General features: G+C 40.7%; 1 protein-coding gene across 2 annotated transcripts in view; it reads right to left on the reverse strand.

Annotated features, from left to right (window-relative positions):
• The window catches only part of LOC124776749 (protein brunelleschi), a 249179-nt gene that overhangs the window by 199541 nt on the left and 29862 nt on the right, over positions 1-19776 (reverse strand). For both annotated transcript variants that reach the window (XM_047251873.1, XM_047251874.1), the window contains exons 3-4: positions 10536-10668; positions 10239-10430 (exon numbers count right to left, since the gene is read on the reverse strand). In XM_047251873.1, the coding sequence (XP_047107829.1) occupies positions 10239-10430; positions 10536-10656 (313 nt within the window). In that variant the 5' untranslated portion in view covers positions 10657-10668. The remainder of the gene's footprint in view (positions 1-10238; positions 10431-10535; positions 10669-19776) is intronic.

Consider the following 19776-nt stretch of genomic DNA (forward strand, 5'->3'; position numbering starts at 1 on the left):
CTTGAAATTGTACATAGTAGTCACTCTTGGGTCTGATAATGGTTTCTCTGCACAGCCTCCAGTTTCCCTGTACCTTCTTAGGGTTCTGGAAATTGTGGAAGATGTAGTTCTCAAAACTCCTGCATTGTAAAGCATGCTGCAACCAACTTTCACCAATGCAACAGTTTCTGGTTGGTTGGTTTAATGGTTAAAGGGACCAAATTTCGAGGTCATCAGTTCCTCCAACCTGGAAAAGGCAAGTAAAAAAACTACACACCAAAGGAGGGCCCACTGCATGAAACCCAAGGAAAGAAAATCCCAAAGTCTACCCAATGTCAACAAAACCTACAGAAGGAGCAAGGAAAAAGAAAACGGGTGAAAGGAAGGTGGGTTAGGTGCCCCACCCAGGGAGCAGCTACAGGCCCCCAAAAGGCAAAAAGTGTGAGGGGGGACATGCTCCCTGCCTCTTACCAGAAGCATCCCTCCCAATAATACCCAGTAAAAGATCAGCGACACAGGCAGAGCAAGAGAAGCACAGGAAAACAGAGGAAGAACACTGTATCAAACAGAACATGTGAGACGGGTGTGTGTGTGTGTGTGTGTGTGTGTGTGTGTGTGTGTGTGTGTGTGTGTGTGTGAGGGGGAGAGAGGGGGGGGGGAGGAGGAGAAGAGTGAGGGCTGGAGTAGACCACCGAGCCCAGACAGCTGCTGCCCATTCAGGGGCATATGCCAAACCTTCAGTGGACCGTCAAGGCTGAGGTGCCCTCCCTTAGAGGAAGTGGGGAAACCTTCTTCACAAATAAACCCTAAAACCAAGTTCAGATACTGACACATCGTAAGCTAACACCAGGAGTAACAAGTCAGGAAGATTTAAGAGTCTGCCACAGGGCAGCTAGGTGAGAACAGTCCAGCAAAATGTGAACCACAATCAAACAGGTACCCCCAACAGTAATGAAGCGTTGATTCTCACGACGGAGGAGATGACTGAGTCAGCCAAGTACGGTCAATGTGGAGCTGGCGAAGGACCATGGAGTCCTTGTGAGATGTTTGCATGGAGGACTTCCATGAATTTGCAGGCTCCTTTATCACCTGTAGTTTGTTCAGCAAAGTCAGAGTATGCCATTCTGTATTTCAAATGGTGTCATACCAATCAAGATCTGATTCCAGACTACTGATCTCAAGAAGCAGCTTGCTAGTAGCCAATTTGTCCAGTCAGTCTACGAGTTCATTTCCTGGGACCCCAATGTGACCTAGGACCCAGATAAAGCATCCACATTGTTCAAGAACAAAAAAAAGGGAATCCTGGATAGTCATGATCAAAGGATGGTGAGCGTAGCACTGGTCAAAAGCTTGTAAACTGCTCCACAAGTCATCACAGGTGAGGAAAGACTCATAGGTGCAGCAATGGATATGCTCAAGTGCATGAGAGATAGCTATCTACTCTGCAGCAAAAACACTGCAGCTATACAGCAAGGATTACATCCCGCATGAATGTAAGCAAAGCCAGTGTGACTAGCAACTGTTGAGCCATCAGTTCAGGCTACTTCTGAACCCCGAAAAATGCCAAGAATGGAGAAGAACTGGTGGCGGAAGGCCTCAGGATGACCTTGTGATAGGTCAGTACAGGGGATGCACCACAGGGGTGTAAGAGTGGGCCCAGAGAAGAGGTGGTGGTGGTGGTGGTGGTTGGGGGGGGGGGGGGGGGGGGGGAGGAAGTTGGAGTTCAGAAAAAAGGGACTGGATGCAGATGGCAATCATAAGCCCATACCTGGGCCACCATTACAGGAGGTGGTTCGCTGTATCTGGAAACCGAGCGGTCTAAGGCGCTGCAGTCATGGGATGTGCGGCTGGTCCTGACGGAGGTTCGAGTCCTCCCTTGGGCATGGGTGTGTTTGTCCTTAGGATAATTTAGGTTAAGTAGTCTGTAAGCTTAGGGACTGATGACATTAGCAGTTAAGTCCCATAACATTTCACACACATTTGAACATTTTTTTTTATCTTGGAAGAGGACACGGTAACTTGGGTGTTCTGGGGAGCAGTGGATGCTTAACACATAAGCAATCAACTGTTGGCATGGAACCCACAACGATGCAACCCCTGTCTTTGCTAGGAGGTTGATCGCAGGGCTTGTCCCAAAAGCACCAGTTGACCATCATACCCAACAATGGTGTATCAGGTCCAGTGTCTGTAATATCACAGATGATGTGATATGTGAAACTTCCGTAACCTCGACAGAACTGGACCAAGGTTGTATAGAGCCATATCAGAGTAGAGCAGGCCATGCCCCAGATGGTTTTACCAAGGCATCAAAGATCATTGAGGTGCAAGCAACATGCCGAAGATGGGGAAGCCAGTCAACCAGGCATCAAAGATCAGTCCCAAAAAAAGAATGTGAGTCCACCACATTGAGCAACTGGGCATCAACGTATAGATCCAGATGGGGATGGACTGTATGGTGAAGACAGAAATGCATAACACAGTCTTGGCAACCAAAAAATGGAAGCTATGGGTGACAGTCCAAGATTGTGCTTAGTGTATTACTCCCTGCAGTCTGCATTCACTAACGCCCATTGTGGACAAAGAAAAATGAATGCAAAAATCATCATCACACACAGAAGACGACACTGAAGGCCCGCAGCTGCCACCATTCCATTGATAGCCACTAAAGAGAGAGGGACACTTCCAAACAGAATCCTACAGAACCCCATTCTCCAGCAGCTGGGAGGTACTACAGGAGGTGCCAACCTGTACCTGGAAAGTGTGACATGAAAGAAAGTTTTAGATAAAACTCTTGAGCAAGCTATGAAATCCCCACTCATGTAAGATGGCAAGATGTGGTGGCATCATGTGGTACCATAAGCTCTATGCAATGAAGAATACTACTGCAACAAGGTGTTTATGTTGTGCAAAAGCCATTGGGATAGCAGAATCCAGATGGACTAAATTACCTGCAGTAGAGCAGTCTCAGTAAAAACCACTCTGGGTCAAGACCAAGAGGTCCTGAGGTTCAAGGATATAATACAGCCTTCAACTCGCCATATGTTCAACTTACTTGCAGAGGACATTGGTTAAACTGATCAGACAATAACTGTTCAGCTTATGCAGCAGTTTAACCAGTTTCAAAACTGGAATTATGATACTTATCACCTCTGTGGAATTACCCCTCACACCAGATATGGTTAAAAAGGGCAAGTACATGATGGTTAGCCACCGATAAGTGTTAAAGCACTTGGTTGTGCATCTCGCCTCGTACAGGAGCCATGTTGGGGCCGAGAGCTAGGGCACTGGTGAAATCTCCATTGCCAAATGCAGCGTTATAAGCCTCCAGAGAATGAAAGGTAAAGGGAGTAGATCCAGATGATATTGGAGGAGAGAGAACACAGGTGAATAGTAGACCAATGCTGAGGCCTGGGCAAATGCTCAGGGGTAGATTCCGTGCTGATGCAGATAACAACATTCAGGGAAATTCCTGGAACACCTGTATGAGGACAGTGGCCAAAAATATCCGTGATTTTTGTTTGTACCTGTGAAAAGGGAGTATGTGGTCCTATGAGAGTGGCATATTGGCAAATCTGTTTCTGGTATTTAAGAATATAGTGTGTCTGGGCACAAAGCCATTTAAAGCCAGGAGATGGTTGAGACAGGGATGCCTTTTGTAGTGTTGAAGGGTCCAAAAGCGGTCTTTAATAGCTACAGAAATTTTTCGAGTAAACCTAGGGACCGTCTTTCATTGAATAGAACCTGATGGAGGAGGAATCACTGAAGCACCTGCTGAAAGGGTGGCATTGGTCAAAATCCATATAGACTCATCAATGGCGCTGTGTGGTGGAGCGGTTGGGATGGCAGCCGAGGATAAGGCATCCCAATCTGAATTATTACAAATCCATCTGGGAAAGCGTGTAGGTGAGTGATTCTCAAGAAAAGGTAAGACAATTTGAAAATGATCACTGTTGACAAATCGTCACTGAACGGAGGGGAGGAATCCAGGGCTACAGTTGGAAATATTAATAGCCGATAAAGTGTGTGGAGGGGACAGTGTTGAGGAGGCAGAGATCGAGCCCTACCAGCAGTTCTTCAACGTTCCTGCCCCGGTCAGTGGTCACAGTGTCACCCCACAGAGAGTTATGGGCATTAAAATCCCAAAGGAGAAAGATGAGGGGAGGGAGCAGTTGAAGGAGAGCAAGAAGAGTAGGAAGCATATGAAGCCAGGTATGGGGGTAAATGAAGATTGCATATCACTACCACAAAGTCTAAATGGATCTGAACAGCCAATGCTTCCAGTGTAGTATGAGGAGCAACCCAGGAACTAACAATATCTGTGTGGACCAACATAAAGATACCACTGGAGGCTTGCAAAGTGCTGACCCAGTTCTGGCAGAAGGCTTGGAAACAATGAAAAGGTGTTGAATGCATATTCACAAAATGAGATTCCTGCGATACAACACAAGCTACAGAGTGTAGAGAAAGAAGAGACCACAATTCCAGAACACGATGATACTAATCATTACAGTTCCATCGGAGAAGAGTAGGGCAAGAGGTTGGATGGATAGTGAATTCATAATTGGTCATTGTGCCAAGTCAATGTCCATCACCAGTAAGGAAGGAGTGACATCCATGAATATATGATCAGAAGCTGATTGAGAGAGAGGGGACGGCATCCCCTGGGATATCGGGATGGGGGTAGGGGGAGGGGTGTGAGGGGGTAGCTCATCTTGAGACTTGCACTGCTTCTCCTCCTTCTTCTTCTTCTTCTTCTTCTTCTTCTCCCTTTTCCTCCAGAGGTCTAGAGGAGGTGTAGTCACGAAGAGAGCAAGTCACAGCAATATCAGGATCTCAAGAGAATGAGTGACCTTGAGGCTAACAGAGCATGAGTCACGTGTCCAACTCAAAGTAACAGCTTTCTTGCCCTGGAGATGTTGGGGAGGGGGGTTCCTAGAGAGTCCCACCCCTGGCGAGTGCCAGAGAACGTCCCCCCCCCCCCTCCTCTGGGCAAGAAACAGAAGCAGTTCCATACAAGGAGTGAATAAGAACCACCAGGGAGGAGAAAAGGGAAAGGAGATAGGAGGGAGATAAAGAGGAAGGTGGAAGAAGGAGGAGGAGGAGGAGGAGGAGGAAAGGACAGAACAGAAGCAAAGGTAGACATTAAAGGTACCAGGTGAAGACATTCTAGCATCTGTCAGGCCTCACGGTACGCTAGACGGTCGTGACTTTTCAGTTCCTGAACCTTCCTTTCCTTGTTATAGATTAGGCAATCTGGCGAGTGAGGAGAATGTGGGCCAGAACAGTTCACGCACTTGGGTGGTGGGGTGTGAGGACTTCCCACACAGAAAATGTGGCCATAGTCACTGTAAATAATATTCACCACACATCACCACAATAACGGAGACACAGGATGCAGAACATGGGAGGTGGGATGTAGGACTTCATGTCACAATGGTAAACCGTAACTTTGACTTTTTCTGGAAGGGCGCCACCTCAAAAGCCAGGATGAAAGCCCCAGTAAGATTGATCAAAGGACCAATTCCACAATACTGCTCTCATTACAGACACTCTGGACTCGCTATTGAAATGAACATCATACCATTCACGATTAATCCCGAGTTCCTCATGAGCTTGAAGGACACTGTGAAAATAATGCCTTGGGTCATATTTAAGGACTGGTGAGAAGTAATGCTCATCAGGATGTCTCCTAAGTACTCACAAGCATACTGGGACACCGACTAATTGAAACATGAGGTTTTAATCATTAGGGAACCACATTGCATCTTTCTAAGTGAGTCAGCTTCACAAAACTTATCTTAGATATGTTCTACAAAAATGAGCAGTTTGGTAATGGTAAAAGTCTCCCCAACTGTCCTGGAACAAACCAAGCAACAGGGAAAGGGTTTTGCTCCAAGCTGGTGGGACTGGACCTCCTCACAACGGGTAGCAAAGGGGGGGGGGGGGGGCGCAAGGCCAAGGAAGCAAACTTAGGAGCAGAGAGAGAAACTTTCCTGCCTGAAGAGACAGCTGCAGATGAGCAGCCAGAAATATGGAGCTCAGCAGACTTCACCTGCAGAGCTTCCACTCTTTTACTAGCCATTCCAGTTCAGAGCTCACTCTGTGGGTGCCACTCAGCCATGGTAAGGGCTGTCTGATATGGAGGTTGTTGTCAGGAGTTCTGATGCCCCAAAAAGATAAACAACATCATCTAGGCACGCTTACACAAGGCCATGAGGCAGTGACAGCTTAGGTACCTGAAGTGTGATCCCTGTATTGACAGGGATCTCAGCCAGATAGGTACATAACAGCCCCACCACATGGACTGGTTACATGTGCTTCTTCTGACATAGCAGGGGAGAGGTGGGGAAGGAAGGTGGTGGTGGTGGTGGTGGTGGTGGTGGAGAAGAACTCATGGTGGAGACACTAGAGAGGGAGTTCTTCACCAAATGGTTCAGACTGTGTAAACAGATTTTAGAAAGGGAGGTCAAACCCCAAGGGGGACCAGGGTGGGAGATAAAAAGCAACAACAACAACAACAAACAGAAGGGTGGAAACACAAGACAGAAGACCAAGGAATAACTGGTAGGAGTTCCATTGTTAAAATAATGCACATCAAAATCAGAAAGTAGTACTTCTATTAGGAGACCCTTTGTGGACTATTTGTTTTTCCTCTAAGGACAATCATGATTCTTTAAATCTTTAGGCAGGAAGAGGGGTTTACTGAATCAAACTGATGATCTTGGGGTACATTGTTTTCCTATCATGAGACCAGCAGATATTAGAGCATGACATAAGTGATAATCCAAACCTGCACAACTTCTGCTTCTTATGCTGTACAATGGAGCAACCATTTGTTATGAACATGTGAGTGAATACACATATAGACTCCTCAGACTTTTTCTCAGGGATAATATCGTTTCTGTAGCAGGGATGGTAACGTTGAATGGTGGGTAGTAACTGCCAGAGAACTGTGTTTCTTGTAGGGCTTTGGAGACTGTGTAGGATGACAATACTGTCAGAGCTCAGAGAGGCGGGAGTAATATCCACTAAAATTCCACTTAATTAACACCATATAGGCATTGTGCTGACTGTAAAGGGTGGGGGTGGGGGGGGGGGGGAGGGGCAGTGTAACTGTTAATGGAGTATCCACAAACACAGGTTCAGAAATGAATGGGTGAGTGGGTCCAGTGCCACAGGTGTCATTATAATTGCTTTCACCTTGGAATTTTACTTCGTTTCCTTTATGTCTCTTGAAAGTTTTAGGTCCTGTGAGGGTTTATCTGTTTTAACATTAAAAGAAGAATGGACACCCAAAAACTTACAGCCTGTGGCTTCATCAGCCATTGACCAGTGTAGAATCACTGGACATTGGGAAGGAGGTTCCTCAGATGGCAAATGTTTGAGTGAGGGTACTGCTATTCTGGTGGAGAGTGGGGTCTGAGGCAAAGAGGATGTTAGTCTCAACATGAGGAAAGGGGTACAGTCACATTGTGTTGATGGCAACGTAACTGTTCCATCTCTGACAGCATAGTGAAGAGCACTAACGGCATGATGTTTTAATAGTCAGCATCATAATGACCATGCCCATGCAAGTAGATTGATGAGGTCTCATAGGCACAGTATTGGCGGGGGAGTAACCTGTTTCATTGTAGATTATCTGTCCTGGTATCAACCACTTCAACTGGAAACTCTCTCCACAGCCACAACAGAATTGCCCACTTGGCATAGTGGGCATTGCCCAGAAGCCTGGTGTAATAAAGAAGTTAGCCATGTACTTCATGGCTTACATGGAGAATTGACAGTGAAAACATTTGCATTTATTCTTAGTGTTGAAGTACAACTGATCAAGTGTTTTATATTCCTATATTTTTCTTTCCTATTTAAAAATATGATGTATCATTAACCCTGAACAGTATTGATCCTGGCAGTTAACTCAGGTCAGAAAGTGTTTGCGAACTGTTCCACTGTGAAAGGGGTGTCTGCAGTTGCCACAATTGAACTTTTGAGTACAGCAGTATTACATGGTCGATGTGAAGGTACTTAAAACACCTCATGGGCTATGATACCTAACATCTGACAACACAATAGTATACCATACATTTTCTAGGGGTAAGGTATGATGAATACTGCATCTACTCAGTTGTATCTTGTCCCTTTCTGAATATGGCAGACAAAATGCAGCTCTTCTTTTAAAGGTTTGTATGAAATTCCTTTACAAACTGTCATATCAAGACATAGTAGAAAATAATAATATCATCAGTCGTACAAAATTCATATTGTGGGGAAGGGCAACTAGTAAGAGGAATAACACCAAGGGATGCACAGGAAAGTTAGGTTCACAAAGGAATGGTGTTTGTTGGACAGGGCCATTAAACATCTTTTCCAGTACCACCACCTCTTCAAACTTGTCGTCAATGTATTCTACAAAACTGGAGTTTAGTTGTTGAAAAAGATTGCCATTCATTCTGGTATGAACTATATATTGCAGGGAATACTGTCCTTCATTTCAATGCAGCTGTCCCTTTTCTGATGGCACAGTTTGCGTAAAAGGAAATTTACTTTGAAAGTAATGCTTTCCAAGTGCAGAAAACAGGCATCTTTTTCTGAGCGTGTGCAGCAATGACGACGTAGGAAGCCTGTAAGTTCGTACGTATAAAGCATTATACATCTTACATTACATAATAAAAGAAACAGGACATCAGAGGATAATCCAACAGCATTGAAATTTTGTGAATCATACTAAAATGCATAATGTGGCTTAATGCGTACAATCATGTGTCCAGATTCACAATGACGCAGGCCACAACCTGATATTAAGCTGTTTGGTGTAGTTTTCGGGATGTAAATTATCTTGGAATACCACTGCTGTATTATCCCATGTTTGGTTCATTATTATGGCATAATGCCACATGCGCCAGACACAGTGGTGAATACATATTGGGGGGGGGGGGGGGGGGGGCGGCCGGGGTGGGTGCCCTTCCCTTATGGGGCTGCCCGCATTGCCACCTGCGCCTCCCCCTTTCAGTCAGCCCGCATGCTATTTGTTCATTTTTTTCTTCAGTTGATTCAACTGAATTGAGTTATAGTGTAGTTTTACTTCCCTGTGTAGCAAGCTCATTGGCGTCATCGTATTTTTATAATGGTAAAAGTAAAGGTAGCTCAAGATATATTTAGTGCCCCTTGCTTGAGGTTTTTCTGTATCCGCCATGGGCCAGACAATGAAAACACGCACCAGCAATTGAGCGAACACTTGAAGCTACCAACGGTGTGGACTGAAACACTTCATTTCTAATAAATTGACTGCCTCAGCATAAAAGATTAATAGAAGCTAAACTTCTTTAATAAACTGACAAAATTAATTTCATTGTTCTGCACGGTAACTGATTAATGCTTGATTGCCAAAAATGTTTGTTTATTTATTTATGTATAAGAAAACTGAAACCAATAACATATTTTAGCCTTCCATAATTATGTGAATGTATTTTAATTCATTGATACTTCCTGAACAAAGAAATCCGTATTGTGTTCATTTGACATGAGAGTTGCAAACGAAGAGGAAACAGCAAAATCACTAAATGTAAACACGGGTCATGTGGAGGCTACCCCCTCCCCTCTACAACTCAGACTGCTCTGCGCATGTGCGAATCTGGCAGCTTGGGTGCACTAAAAAAATTTTACCTGGTAGCATGTGACCACTTGTTACTACTGCCGATATAGCGAACAGCCACGTTTTAAGGAACTGGAAGTGAGAGAAGGTACTACTCATACGCAGCTCAACTGAGCATGAGCCCGTTGGCAACTGCTCAAATGAATCTAATGTAAACAGTTGTGAAGTCGCACTCACTGGATGCAGTTTGTTGTTATGAATATAGCATCTTTGTCCTAAAGACTTGACACATTTTTCTGTGACAGACGCTTGTGTGTGCACTGTGTTTTGTTGTTGTAAATGGCTCATTTCCTTTGCAACTTAAGTTTTATTTTAGCTACAGTACTGGGATACAGTAATATTCTTTGTTAGTGTGTCAGTTCTTACCAGTAACAATTACAAAAATTTAACTGAAAACTAAAACAATGGAAAATTCCTGGTTTTTTTCTGGTTTTCTCCCGGATGAAAAAATTCTTGGGTTTTTCCCAGATTTCCCGGGCTGTATACACCCTGGTACAGAAGATAAAGGACTAATTTTATGTCTTGTGGTGCCACACTGACCATGCACATGCTCACAAGAGTATAACAACAACAACAATAAGAATAATAATAATAAATGTACCACACCTACCGACAGAAATTAGGCCAAGAACACGGCGATGTGTCTGGTAATCTCCCCAATCATTATTTTCTACAGGATAGTCTTTTACATAACGGGAGATAACTTCACGGGACACTCCATTTGAGTCTACTACTTTTATATGGTTCACACGTGCGATTCGATCGAAGATTCGATTAAAATTTTTCTGCTTAATCTGGCTTCCTGAAATGTCAATACACAAAAAATTTTGGAACAAATATTACAAATTTCATCAAAAATGCTTGATCTAGGAATATTTGTTTGCTTAAAATGCAAAAGGAGACTTACCTATCTGTTTAACAAGTACAAGTACTGCAGCATGATCATGAGCTGTCTGTTCATAGTCAGGATGAGACATATTTGCATCTGGTGCTGGATCTGATAAAATAACACTTACTGAGGATCGCATTGGTACAGACACCTGGAAATAATGAATTTAAAATACAGCACTGGTATCACATGTCGCAAACTATAAACTGTAAGACACTCACTCAGCAATTTAAATCACCAAACGAAACGATAGTTTGTTATTAGTCAATTACTAACAACATCAACAATTACACTAGTCAACAGCTATTTTGCATCTGGGAAGCGATACATCAACTAGTATGTATTTTGGTGGGTATAATCTGAATACACCTTTAAAAATGTCGTAGAACATACCATTTTTGCATTTTTAAAGGTTTTTTATTTTTTGTATTCAGTATTTCGCTTTTTTCTGTTCTTCCGTTTTGTTGTTTAATTGTCTGTTTTTGATTTCCAGAGAAGAGCTAGAATATCTACAAATTGTCAGTAAATGGTTGGTGTGGTAATCCAGTGATGTGAAAGAGATCCTCAGTGAGTGTTTCCTGGGAAACATAGTGCAAACTGTTTGTGTTTAAAACTTACACTAAGAAAAATGGCAAATAGTAAATGTCATTGCTGTCTAAACCACCCCAACAACTTTTGTTATGTATGTGGGAAATTCACTCCAAAAGCCCAAAGGAAACCAATCACTGAGTTGATTAAGAAGACATATAAATTGTATTTTGATTGTCCTGTTGGTGATCAAGATAAAAATTTTGCACCTACATAACCTGTACTACAACCATGACCGATTGGTTGAAAGGAAAACGCGAAGTCATGGCATTCACTGTTCCAATAGTGTGGTGTGAGCCTAATGACCACGTTTCAGACTGTTACTTCTGTCTCTCAAATATTTTGGGATATTCAAGCAAAACTAGAGATAAAGTATCCAAACATCAAACATATCTTCAGTGCATTTGCCTGTGCCTCACGATGAGGGGTTACCTTTTCCTTGAAAGCCATGGGACCAAACACCATGTCAAGTGAATCAGAAAGTATATATAAAAACAAAGATGAGGTGACTTACCGAACGAAAGCGCTGGCAGGTCGATAGACACACAAACAAACACAAACATACACACAAAATTCAAGCTGAGGCAACAGTTTGTTGTGAAAGCTTGAATTTTGTGTGTGTTTGTGTTTGTTTGTGTGTCTATCGACCTGCCAGCGCTTTCGTTCGGTAAGTCACCTCATCTTTGTTTTTATATATAATTTTTCCCACGTGGAATGTTTTCTTCTATTATATTGATATCATGAATCAGAAAGTGTTGCACATATAGAAGAGTACTGCCATCAATAACATGACACTTCACCTCAGTTCTTTCATCAAAAGGAAATGAACGATTTGGTTCGCAATCTAAAACTTTCAAAACAGCAAGCTGAACTCTTGGGATCGAGACTGCAACAACGGAACCTTCTAGCTCCAGGGAGATCAGATCAAAAGGTGCATCCTTCGCTCAATATTTCAACATGCAGAATGCAATGTGTGTATGTAGAGAAGTCAATGGTCTGATGATGCAGCCAGGTGTCCAACATAATCCACAGGAGTGACAACTATTTATTGACTTCAGTAAAACAACCGTGAAAGCAGTACTACTGCATAATAGCAATGCATTTCCATTAGAACCTTTGGCTTACACAATAGACACGAAACCATGGCTTTGCTGCTAGAGGCAATCAAATAGAAGGATCATGAATGGCAGCTCTGCTGTGATTTAAAAGTTGTTGCACTCCTTACAGATTCACAGGCTGGAATCACGAAATACTGCTGCTTTTTGCACCTTTGGGACAGCCGTGACATGAAGAACCACTATACTGTCAAGGAATGTCCTATAAGGAAGTCATATGTCCCTGGAAATGTAAATGTGGACAATACCCCATTGGTTGAGCTTGATAAAATCATTTTGCCTCCCCTTCATATTAAGTTGGGCCTTATCAAGAACTCTGTAAAAGCTTGGCATAAAGAAGGTGAGGCCTTCAATCACTTAAAAGAAACGTTTCCCGAATTAAGTGAGGCAAAGCTGAAAGAGGGTATATTTGCTGGATCACAAACAAGAAAATTGCTGAAAGATTCAACCTTTGATACCAAACTTACAGGTATCCAATTAGCTGCCTGGTTTTCTTTTAAAGCAATTGTGAAGGGCTTTTTGGGTAACAAGAAAGACAAAAACTATGTTACCATTGTGAATGGTCTGTTGGACAACTATAAGAACACGGGGTGTAGAATATTGCTTTAAATTCACTTTTTACATTCTCACCTTGATTTCATCCCGGAAAATTTGGGAGCCGTAAGCAACGAGCATGGTGAACACTTTCACCAAGACATTCTTACCACGGACCACCGTTATCAATGCCATTGGAACCCTTTAATGATGGGTGACTACTGCTGGGGTGTTGTTAGGGAGAGTGATGGGGAAAAAAGAAAGAAAGAAAGAGGAAAAAAAAGAGCTCTGTCGTCACATTTTTTCAGAAACCACAGACGATTAGAGGTGAAAATATCTTCTGATCTAATCTGGACCTTTTATTGGCATCATGCCCATATATACAAACAAAACAGTATTGATTTCAAATGTTCTGAATGCGTATTTTTGTTTGACTTAATTCTGGCAATTTTCACTAGTACCATTTTTTATTCTGCCGTGTGTCTAGGAAATGTGATGTAGAGAAAAACATATTTTACAAGTGTATTCAGCACCACAAATTTAGGTAAATCCACCCATTTACAAACCAGATGCAGAAAATGTTTAAATTTGTTAACTAGTGTTGTTATTATTATTATTATTATTATTATTATTATTATTCTTTCTTTCTTTCTTTCTTTTCTCAGACGTTATGTCTGGTCAAAAATGGAAAGTGACGCGGACCTTGATCAAGCGTGACTTCCTTTGAACTCTACGGTATATATTATATTGCATTTAGGAACTTTCGGGTAATTGAACATGTATCAATAATTACGGATTTCTGTAGTTGTATATATAAGTTTGGATGTAGCTGTATTGCATTGATGTACTGGTGGATATTGTGTGGTATGACTCCTGTAGTTGATAGTATATTTGGTATAATGTCAACTTTATCCTGATGCCACATGTCCTTGACTTCCTCAGCCACTTGTATGTATTTTTCAATTTTTTCTCCTGTTTTCTTTTGTATATTTGTTGTATTGGGTGTGGATATTTCAATTAGTTGTGTTAATTTCTTCTTTTTATTGGTGAGTATGATGTCAGGTTTGTTATGTGGTGTTGTTTTATCTGTTATAACGGTTCTGTTCCAGTATAATTTGTATTCATCATTCTCCAGTACATTTTGTGGTGCATACTTGTATGTGGGAACGTGTTGTTTTATAAGTTTATGTTGTAAGGCAAGCTGTTGATGTATTATTTTTGCTACATTATAATGTCTTCTGGGGTATTCTGTATTTGCTAGTATTGTACACCCGCTTGTGATGTGATCTACTGTTTCTATTTGTTGTTTGCAAAGTCTGCATTTATCTGTTGTGGTATTGGGATCTTTAATAATATGCTTGCTGTAATATCTGGTGTTTATTGTTTGATCCTGTATTGCAATCATGAATCCTTCCGTCCCACTGTATATATTGCCTTTTCTTAGCCATGTGTTGGATGCGTCTTGATCGATGTGTGGCTGTGTTAAATGATACGGGTGCTTGCCTTGTAGTGTTTTCTTTTTCCAATTTACTTGCTTCGTATCTGTTGATGTTATGTGATCTAAAGGGTTGTAGAAGTGGTTATGAAATTGCAGTGGTGTAGCAGATGTATTTATATGAGTGATTGCTTTGTGTATTTTGCTAGTTTCTGCTCGTTCTAGAGAGAATTTCCTTAAATTGTCTACCTGTCCATAATGTAGGTTTTTTATGTCGATAAAGCCCCTTCCTCCTTCCTTTCTGCTTAATGTGAATCTTTCAGTTGCTGAATGTATGTGACGTATTCTATATTTGTGGCATTGTGATCGTGTAAGTGTATTGAGTGCTTCTAGGTCTGTGCTACTCCATTTCACTACTCCAAATGAGTAGGTCAATATTGGTATAGCATAAGTATTTATAGCTTTTGTCTTGTTTCTTGCTGTCAATTCTGTTTTCAGTATTTTTGTTAGTCTTTGTCTATATTTTTCTTTTGGTTCTTCTTTAATATTTGTATTATCCATTCCTATTTTTTGTCTGTATCCTAGATATTTATAGGCATCTGTTTTTTCCATTGCTTCTATGCAGTCGCTGTGGTTATCCAATATGTAATCTTCCTGTTTAGGGTGTTCTCCCTTGACTATGCTATTTTTCTTACATTTGTCTGTTCCAAAAGCCATATTTATATCATTGCTGAATACTTCTGTTATCTTTAGTAATTGGTTGAGTTGTTGATTTGTTGCTGCCAGTAGTTTTAGATCATCCATGTATAGCAAATGTGTGATTTTGTGTGGGTATGTTCCAGTAATATTGTATCCATAATTTGTATTATTTAGCATGTTGGATAGTGGGTTCAGAGCAAGGCAGAACCAGAAAGGACTTAATGAGTCTCCTTGGTATGTTCCATGCTTAATCTGTATAGGCTGTGATGTGATATTATTTGAATTTGTTTGGATATTAAGTGTGGTTTTCCAATTTTTCATTACTATGTTTAGGAACTGTATCAATTTAGGATCTACTTTGTATATTTCCAATCTTTGTAGTAACCATGAGTGGGGCACACTATCAAAGGCTTTTTGGTAATCAATGTATGCGTAGTGCAGGAACCTTTGTTTAGTTTTAGCTTGATATGTCACCTCTGCATCTATTATCAGTTGCTCTTTACATCCTCGTGCTCCTTTGCAACAGCCTTTTTGTTCTTCATTTATAATTTTGTTCTGTGTTGTATGTGTCATTAATTTCTGTGTAATGACTGAAGTTAATATTTTGTATATTGTTGGTAGGCATGTTATGGGGCGATATTTTGCTGGGTTTGCTGTGTCTGCTTGATCTTTAGGTTTCAGATAAGTTATTCCATGTGTAAGTGTACCAGGGAATGTGTATGGGTCTGCAATGTAACTGTTAAATAATTTATGATATGAATATAATAGAAGGAAACATTCCACGTGGGAAAAAATATATCTAAAAATAAAAAAATAATCTAAAAAAAAATATCTAAAAACAAAGATGATGTGACTTACCAAACGAAAGCGCTGGCACGTCGATAGACACACAAACAAACACAAACATACACACAAAATTCTAGCTTTCGCAACCAACGGTTGCCTCGTCAGGAAAGAGGGAAGGAGAGGGAAAGACGAAAGGATTTGGGTTTTAAGGAAGAGGGTAGGAGTCATTCCAATCCCGGGAGCGGAAAGACTTACCTTAGGGGGAAAAAAGGACGGGTATACACTCGCATGCACACACACACATATCCATCCACACATATACAGACACGAGGCAACCGTTGGTTGCGAAAGCTAGAATTTTGTGTGTATGTTTGTGTTTGTTTGTGTGTCTATCGACGTGCCAGCGCTTTCGTTTGGTAAGTCACATCATCTTTGTTTTTAGTTATGTAAAATAATTTAGTTAGATGTGAATGTGTTGCGGTGAACTTCTTTAGCCAGAAATTTGCTATTTTATCTTTTCCAGGGGCTTTCCAATTGTGAGTAGAATTAATTGCTTGGGTGACTTCATGTTGCAAAATTATCACTTCAGGCATTTGTGGTATCAACTTGTATGTATCTGTTTCTGCTTGTATCCACCGTGCATGCCTGTTATGTTGTACTGGGTTTGACCATATGTTGCTCCAGAAGTGTTCCATGTCTGTTATATTTGGTGGATTGTCTATTTTAATGTGTGTGTTATCTATTGTCTGGTAAAATTTCTTTTGGTTTGTTTTGAATGTCTGGTTTTGTTTCCTTCTATTTTCACTTTTTTGGTATCTTCTAAGTCGTTTGGCCAATGCTTGTAATTTCTGCTTCATTTCATCTAATTGCTCTATCGCTTCTTGTTGAGAGATTTTACCTAACCTTTTTCGTTTTTCTTTTTCTGACATTTCACTTCTTATAGATTGTGTTAGCTGTCCCATGTCTTTTCTCAGTTTTTCTATTCTGATCTGTAGCCTGTGTTGCCATGCTGGTTTTGTGGGTTTCTTCTGTGTGTTGGTTGGTTCTGATCTCTGTCTAGTGCGTATATTTAGTGTAGTGAGTGCTCCTACATAAACCAGTAGTTGTAACTCTTCCATAGTTGTGTTTTCATTTATTTTGTTGTGTATGATTGTGTTGATAGTTTTTATTGTTGTTTCGACTTGTGGGTTATTTGGTGGTCTATCCAAGAATGGTCTAATGTCTGTATTTGTGTCTTTGTATTCTATATATGTCAGCTGAAATTTTTCTTTTATATCTAACATGTGTGTTACTTCACGTTCTTTTTGTGCTTGTTCTGGTGGCTGTCTTACGATTTCATTTTCCTCTGATTGTTTAATTGATGCATGTTGTTCTTTGTTTGTTTGCTCTGGGATGTTTGAGTCCATTACTGTATTTGCTTCTTCTTCTGATTGCACATTATTTTGTTCCAGTATTTGTTGTACTTGTTGTTTGATGTTTTCTAATTCTGACTGGGGTATCCTGTTATTTTTGATTATTACACGGATCTGATCAGCTAGTCGTTGTTCTGTTAAAAATTTTAATTCTGGGTATCTGATAATAAATGTTTTGTATACTTGTGATCTGTATCCAGTTGTGTTGGTTCCTAGGTTTGTTGCTTGGTAATAACAGAACATGAGGTGTCAATTAACTTCATCTGACCATCTCATGCTCTGTCTTTGTTTTCCTTCTAGGGTGGTTGCAGGAAGCATATCCTGCAAAACACCTCTATTTGGATTTAAATCATTTTACAGTTGGCTAGCAGTGTCGTTAGTATTATGGGCGAGCATAGGGTTCAAACGTCGTCCCCGACCATGACAGCGCTTGTCCGAGGCTTCTTTAGTTCTGTACTGAACCAACTAATCACACTAAAAGGGGGGTTAGCCCTATTAGTGGTTTGTTCTTTTCGTCGCCTTTTACGACTGGCAGAACATACCGGAGGCCTATTCTTTTCCTGGGCCTCCACGGGGTTTATTATTATTATTATTATTATTATTATTATTATTATTATTATTATTATTATTTACAGTTTCTGTTGCTATAACAGGTAACTTGCAGAAATAGCATAAAAGGTGCAATACAAAATAGGGAAGAATATGATGCATAGCCACATAGGAGAAGAAAATCATTGCTCCAAACCACATCACAGGAGAGGAAGACAAGTTGCAGGAAAGGTTTAGAGTTACCTCAAGATGAAAGATGATATTCAAGTTGTACAATACTGGCAATGATATGTCCTTAAATAAAAGACCAATGAACATGGCTAAACTTGAAAGAATGTAGAGGGTACAAAAAGCTTCTCTCCAATGTGTTTTCAGAAAGTAATGGGAATTTTGTAATTTCACATGTTGTAGAGTCAGATTTGTGTATTTTTTCCATTGTTGTGTTGGCTATATAGCATATTCAGTCTGTTGTCAACTTACACATAGCTTACAGGTGCAGTATCAGCAATTATACGTTTTTTTATAAAAATGGATCAGAGAACTACTACAAAATTTTTCTATAAGAAAGAAGCAATATTAAGTCTTAGAAATGTTAAATATTGCTTTTAGTGAGTCTTCTATGAGTAAAACTAAAGTTTACAAGTGGTATAAGCATTTAGAAGAGGTCATCAAGACGCTGACAATCATAAGTACCCTGGACACCCCATCACATCAGAAATCAATAAATCATGGGAAAAGTAAAAGAAATGGTTATGTATGATTGCTGAATCACAATCAGAGAAATTGTTTATAGTGTTGGCATATCAGATGGCATATGTGAAAAAAAATTTTTTGCAGATACTTCTGGTATGAAACGCGTGAAAGCGAAAGTTGTTCCAAAATTTTTGAATTTCGAAGACAAACAGTGGTGAAAGTAAGATCCTCACAAGTTGCTAGATGGTATCAACAACAATGCAGAACTATGAAAAAAAGTCACAACTGGTGACAAAACTAGGGTTTATGGGTATGACACTGAAATGCTCTATCATACCAGTGAAAGCACTATGGATTGCCAAGACTGAAAAATCTAGACAAGTGCAGTCAAATATGAATGCTATGCTCACTGTGTTAGTGCGCCATGTGTTCTCAACTCATAGTCAAACAATTAATAAGGAGCACTACTTACAATTGCAACACTGTTTGCATAATGCAATCTGGGGAAAAAAAGCCATGCCCACATTTATGGTGAAACAATTTAGAGTTTTTGCACCATGGTAATGCACCGGCTCTCATTTTTTTTTTCCTGTTCATGAATTTTTGGCTAAAAAAATACTGTACTGATACCTCATCATCCAGTCACCAGACATGTCACCATGCCATTTTTTTCCTGTTTCCAAAAATAAAGAAAATTACACTACCATTGTTTCATGAGTATAATCAGATTAAAAATGCATCACAGAAAGATGTTTTGGGGATTGGATAAAGCTTTGGACTAAGCGTATAATATCTAATGAGGATTGTTTTGAAGTAGATGAAATTGATGTAGATGAATAAATGAAATTTTTTCTAAAACAAATTATATTATTTTATGAATATATCTCTCATACATAAGAATTAGATAATAAAACACACACACACACACACACACACACACACACACACACACACACACAGAGAGAGAGAGAGAGAGAGAGAGAGAGAGAGAGAGAGAGAGAGAGAGAGAGAGAGAGAGAGGGGGGGGGGGGGGGGGAGAGGGAGAGGGAGGGAGGGAGAGGGAGAGAGAGAGAGAGAGAGAGAGAGAGAGAGAGAGAGAGAGAGAGAGAGAGATCACTGGCTGTGTCATTTTCGTAGAAGGGGGTACAAAAGGCAATTTTAGGACAAGATAGACAGGTTCCCTCTGTTACATGCACAGCATGCAATGGAACAGTGAGTGCGGGGCAGACAGCTGGCCTGTGGCCATTCATGCTATTAACAACAATGAAAAATCTTTTAGGTCATTTGCCACATCATGTGTAATCTCCTCCGCCCCTCCCCCCTTTCTCTCTATAACTAAATATGCTTATTTTGCCAGTGTTGGAGTATGAGTGAGTGGCACTGACCAAATGCAGAGATAAGTGTTACAATGGGATAGGCCACACTCATTTACGAAGTTTGGAAGTAGC

The sequence above is a fragment of the Schistocerca piceifrons genome, chromosome 2 (genome assembly GCF_021461385.2).
Source record: "Schistocerca piceifrons isolate TAMUIC-IGC-003096 chromosome 2, iqSchPice1.1, whole genome shotgun sequence".
NCBI classification, from domain to species: Eukaryota; Metazoa; Arthropoda; class Insecta; order Orthoptera; family Acrididae; genus Schistocerca; species Schistocerca piceifrons.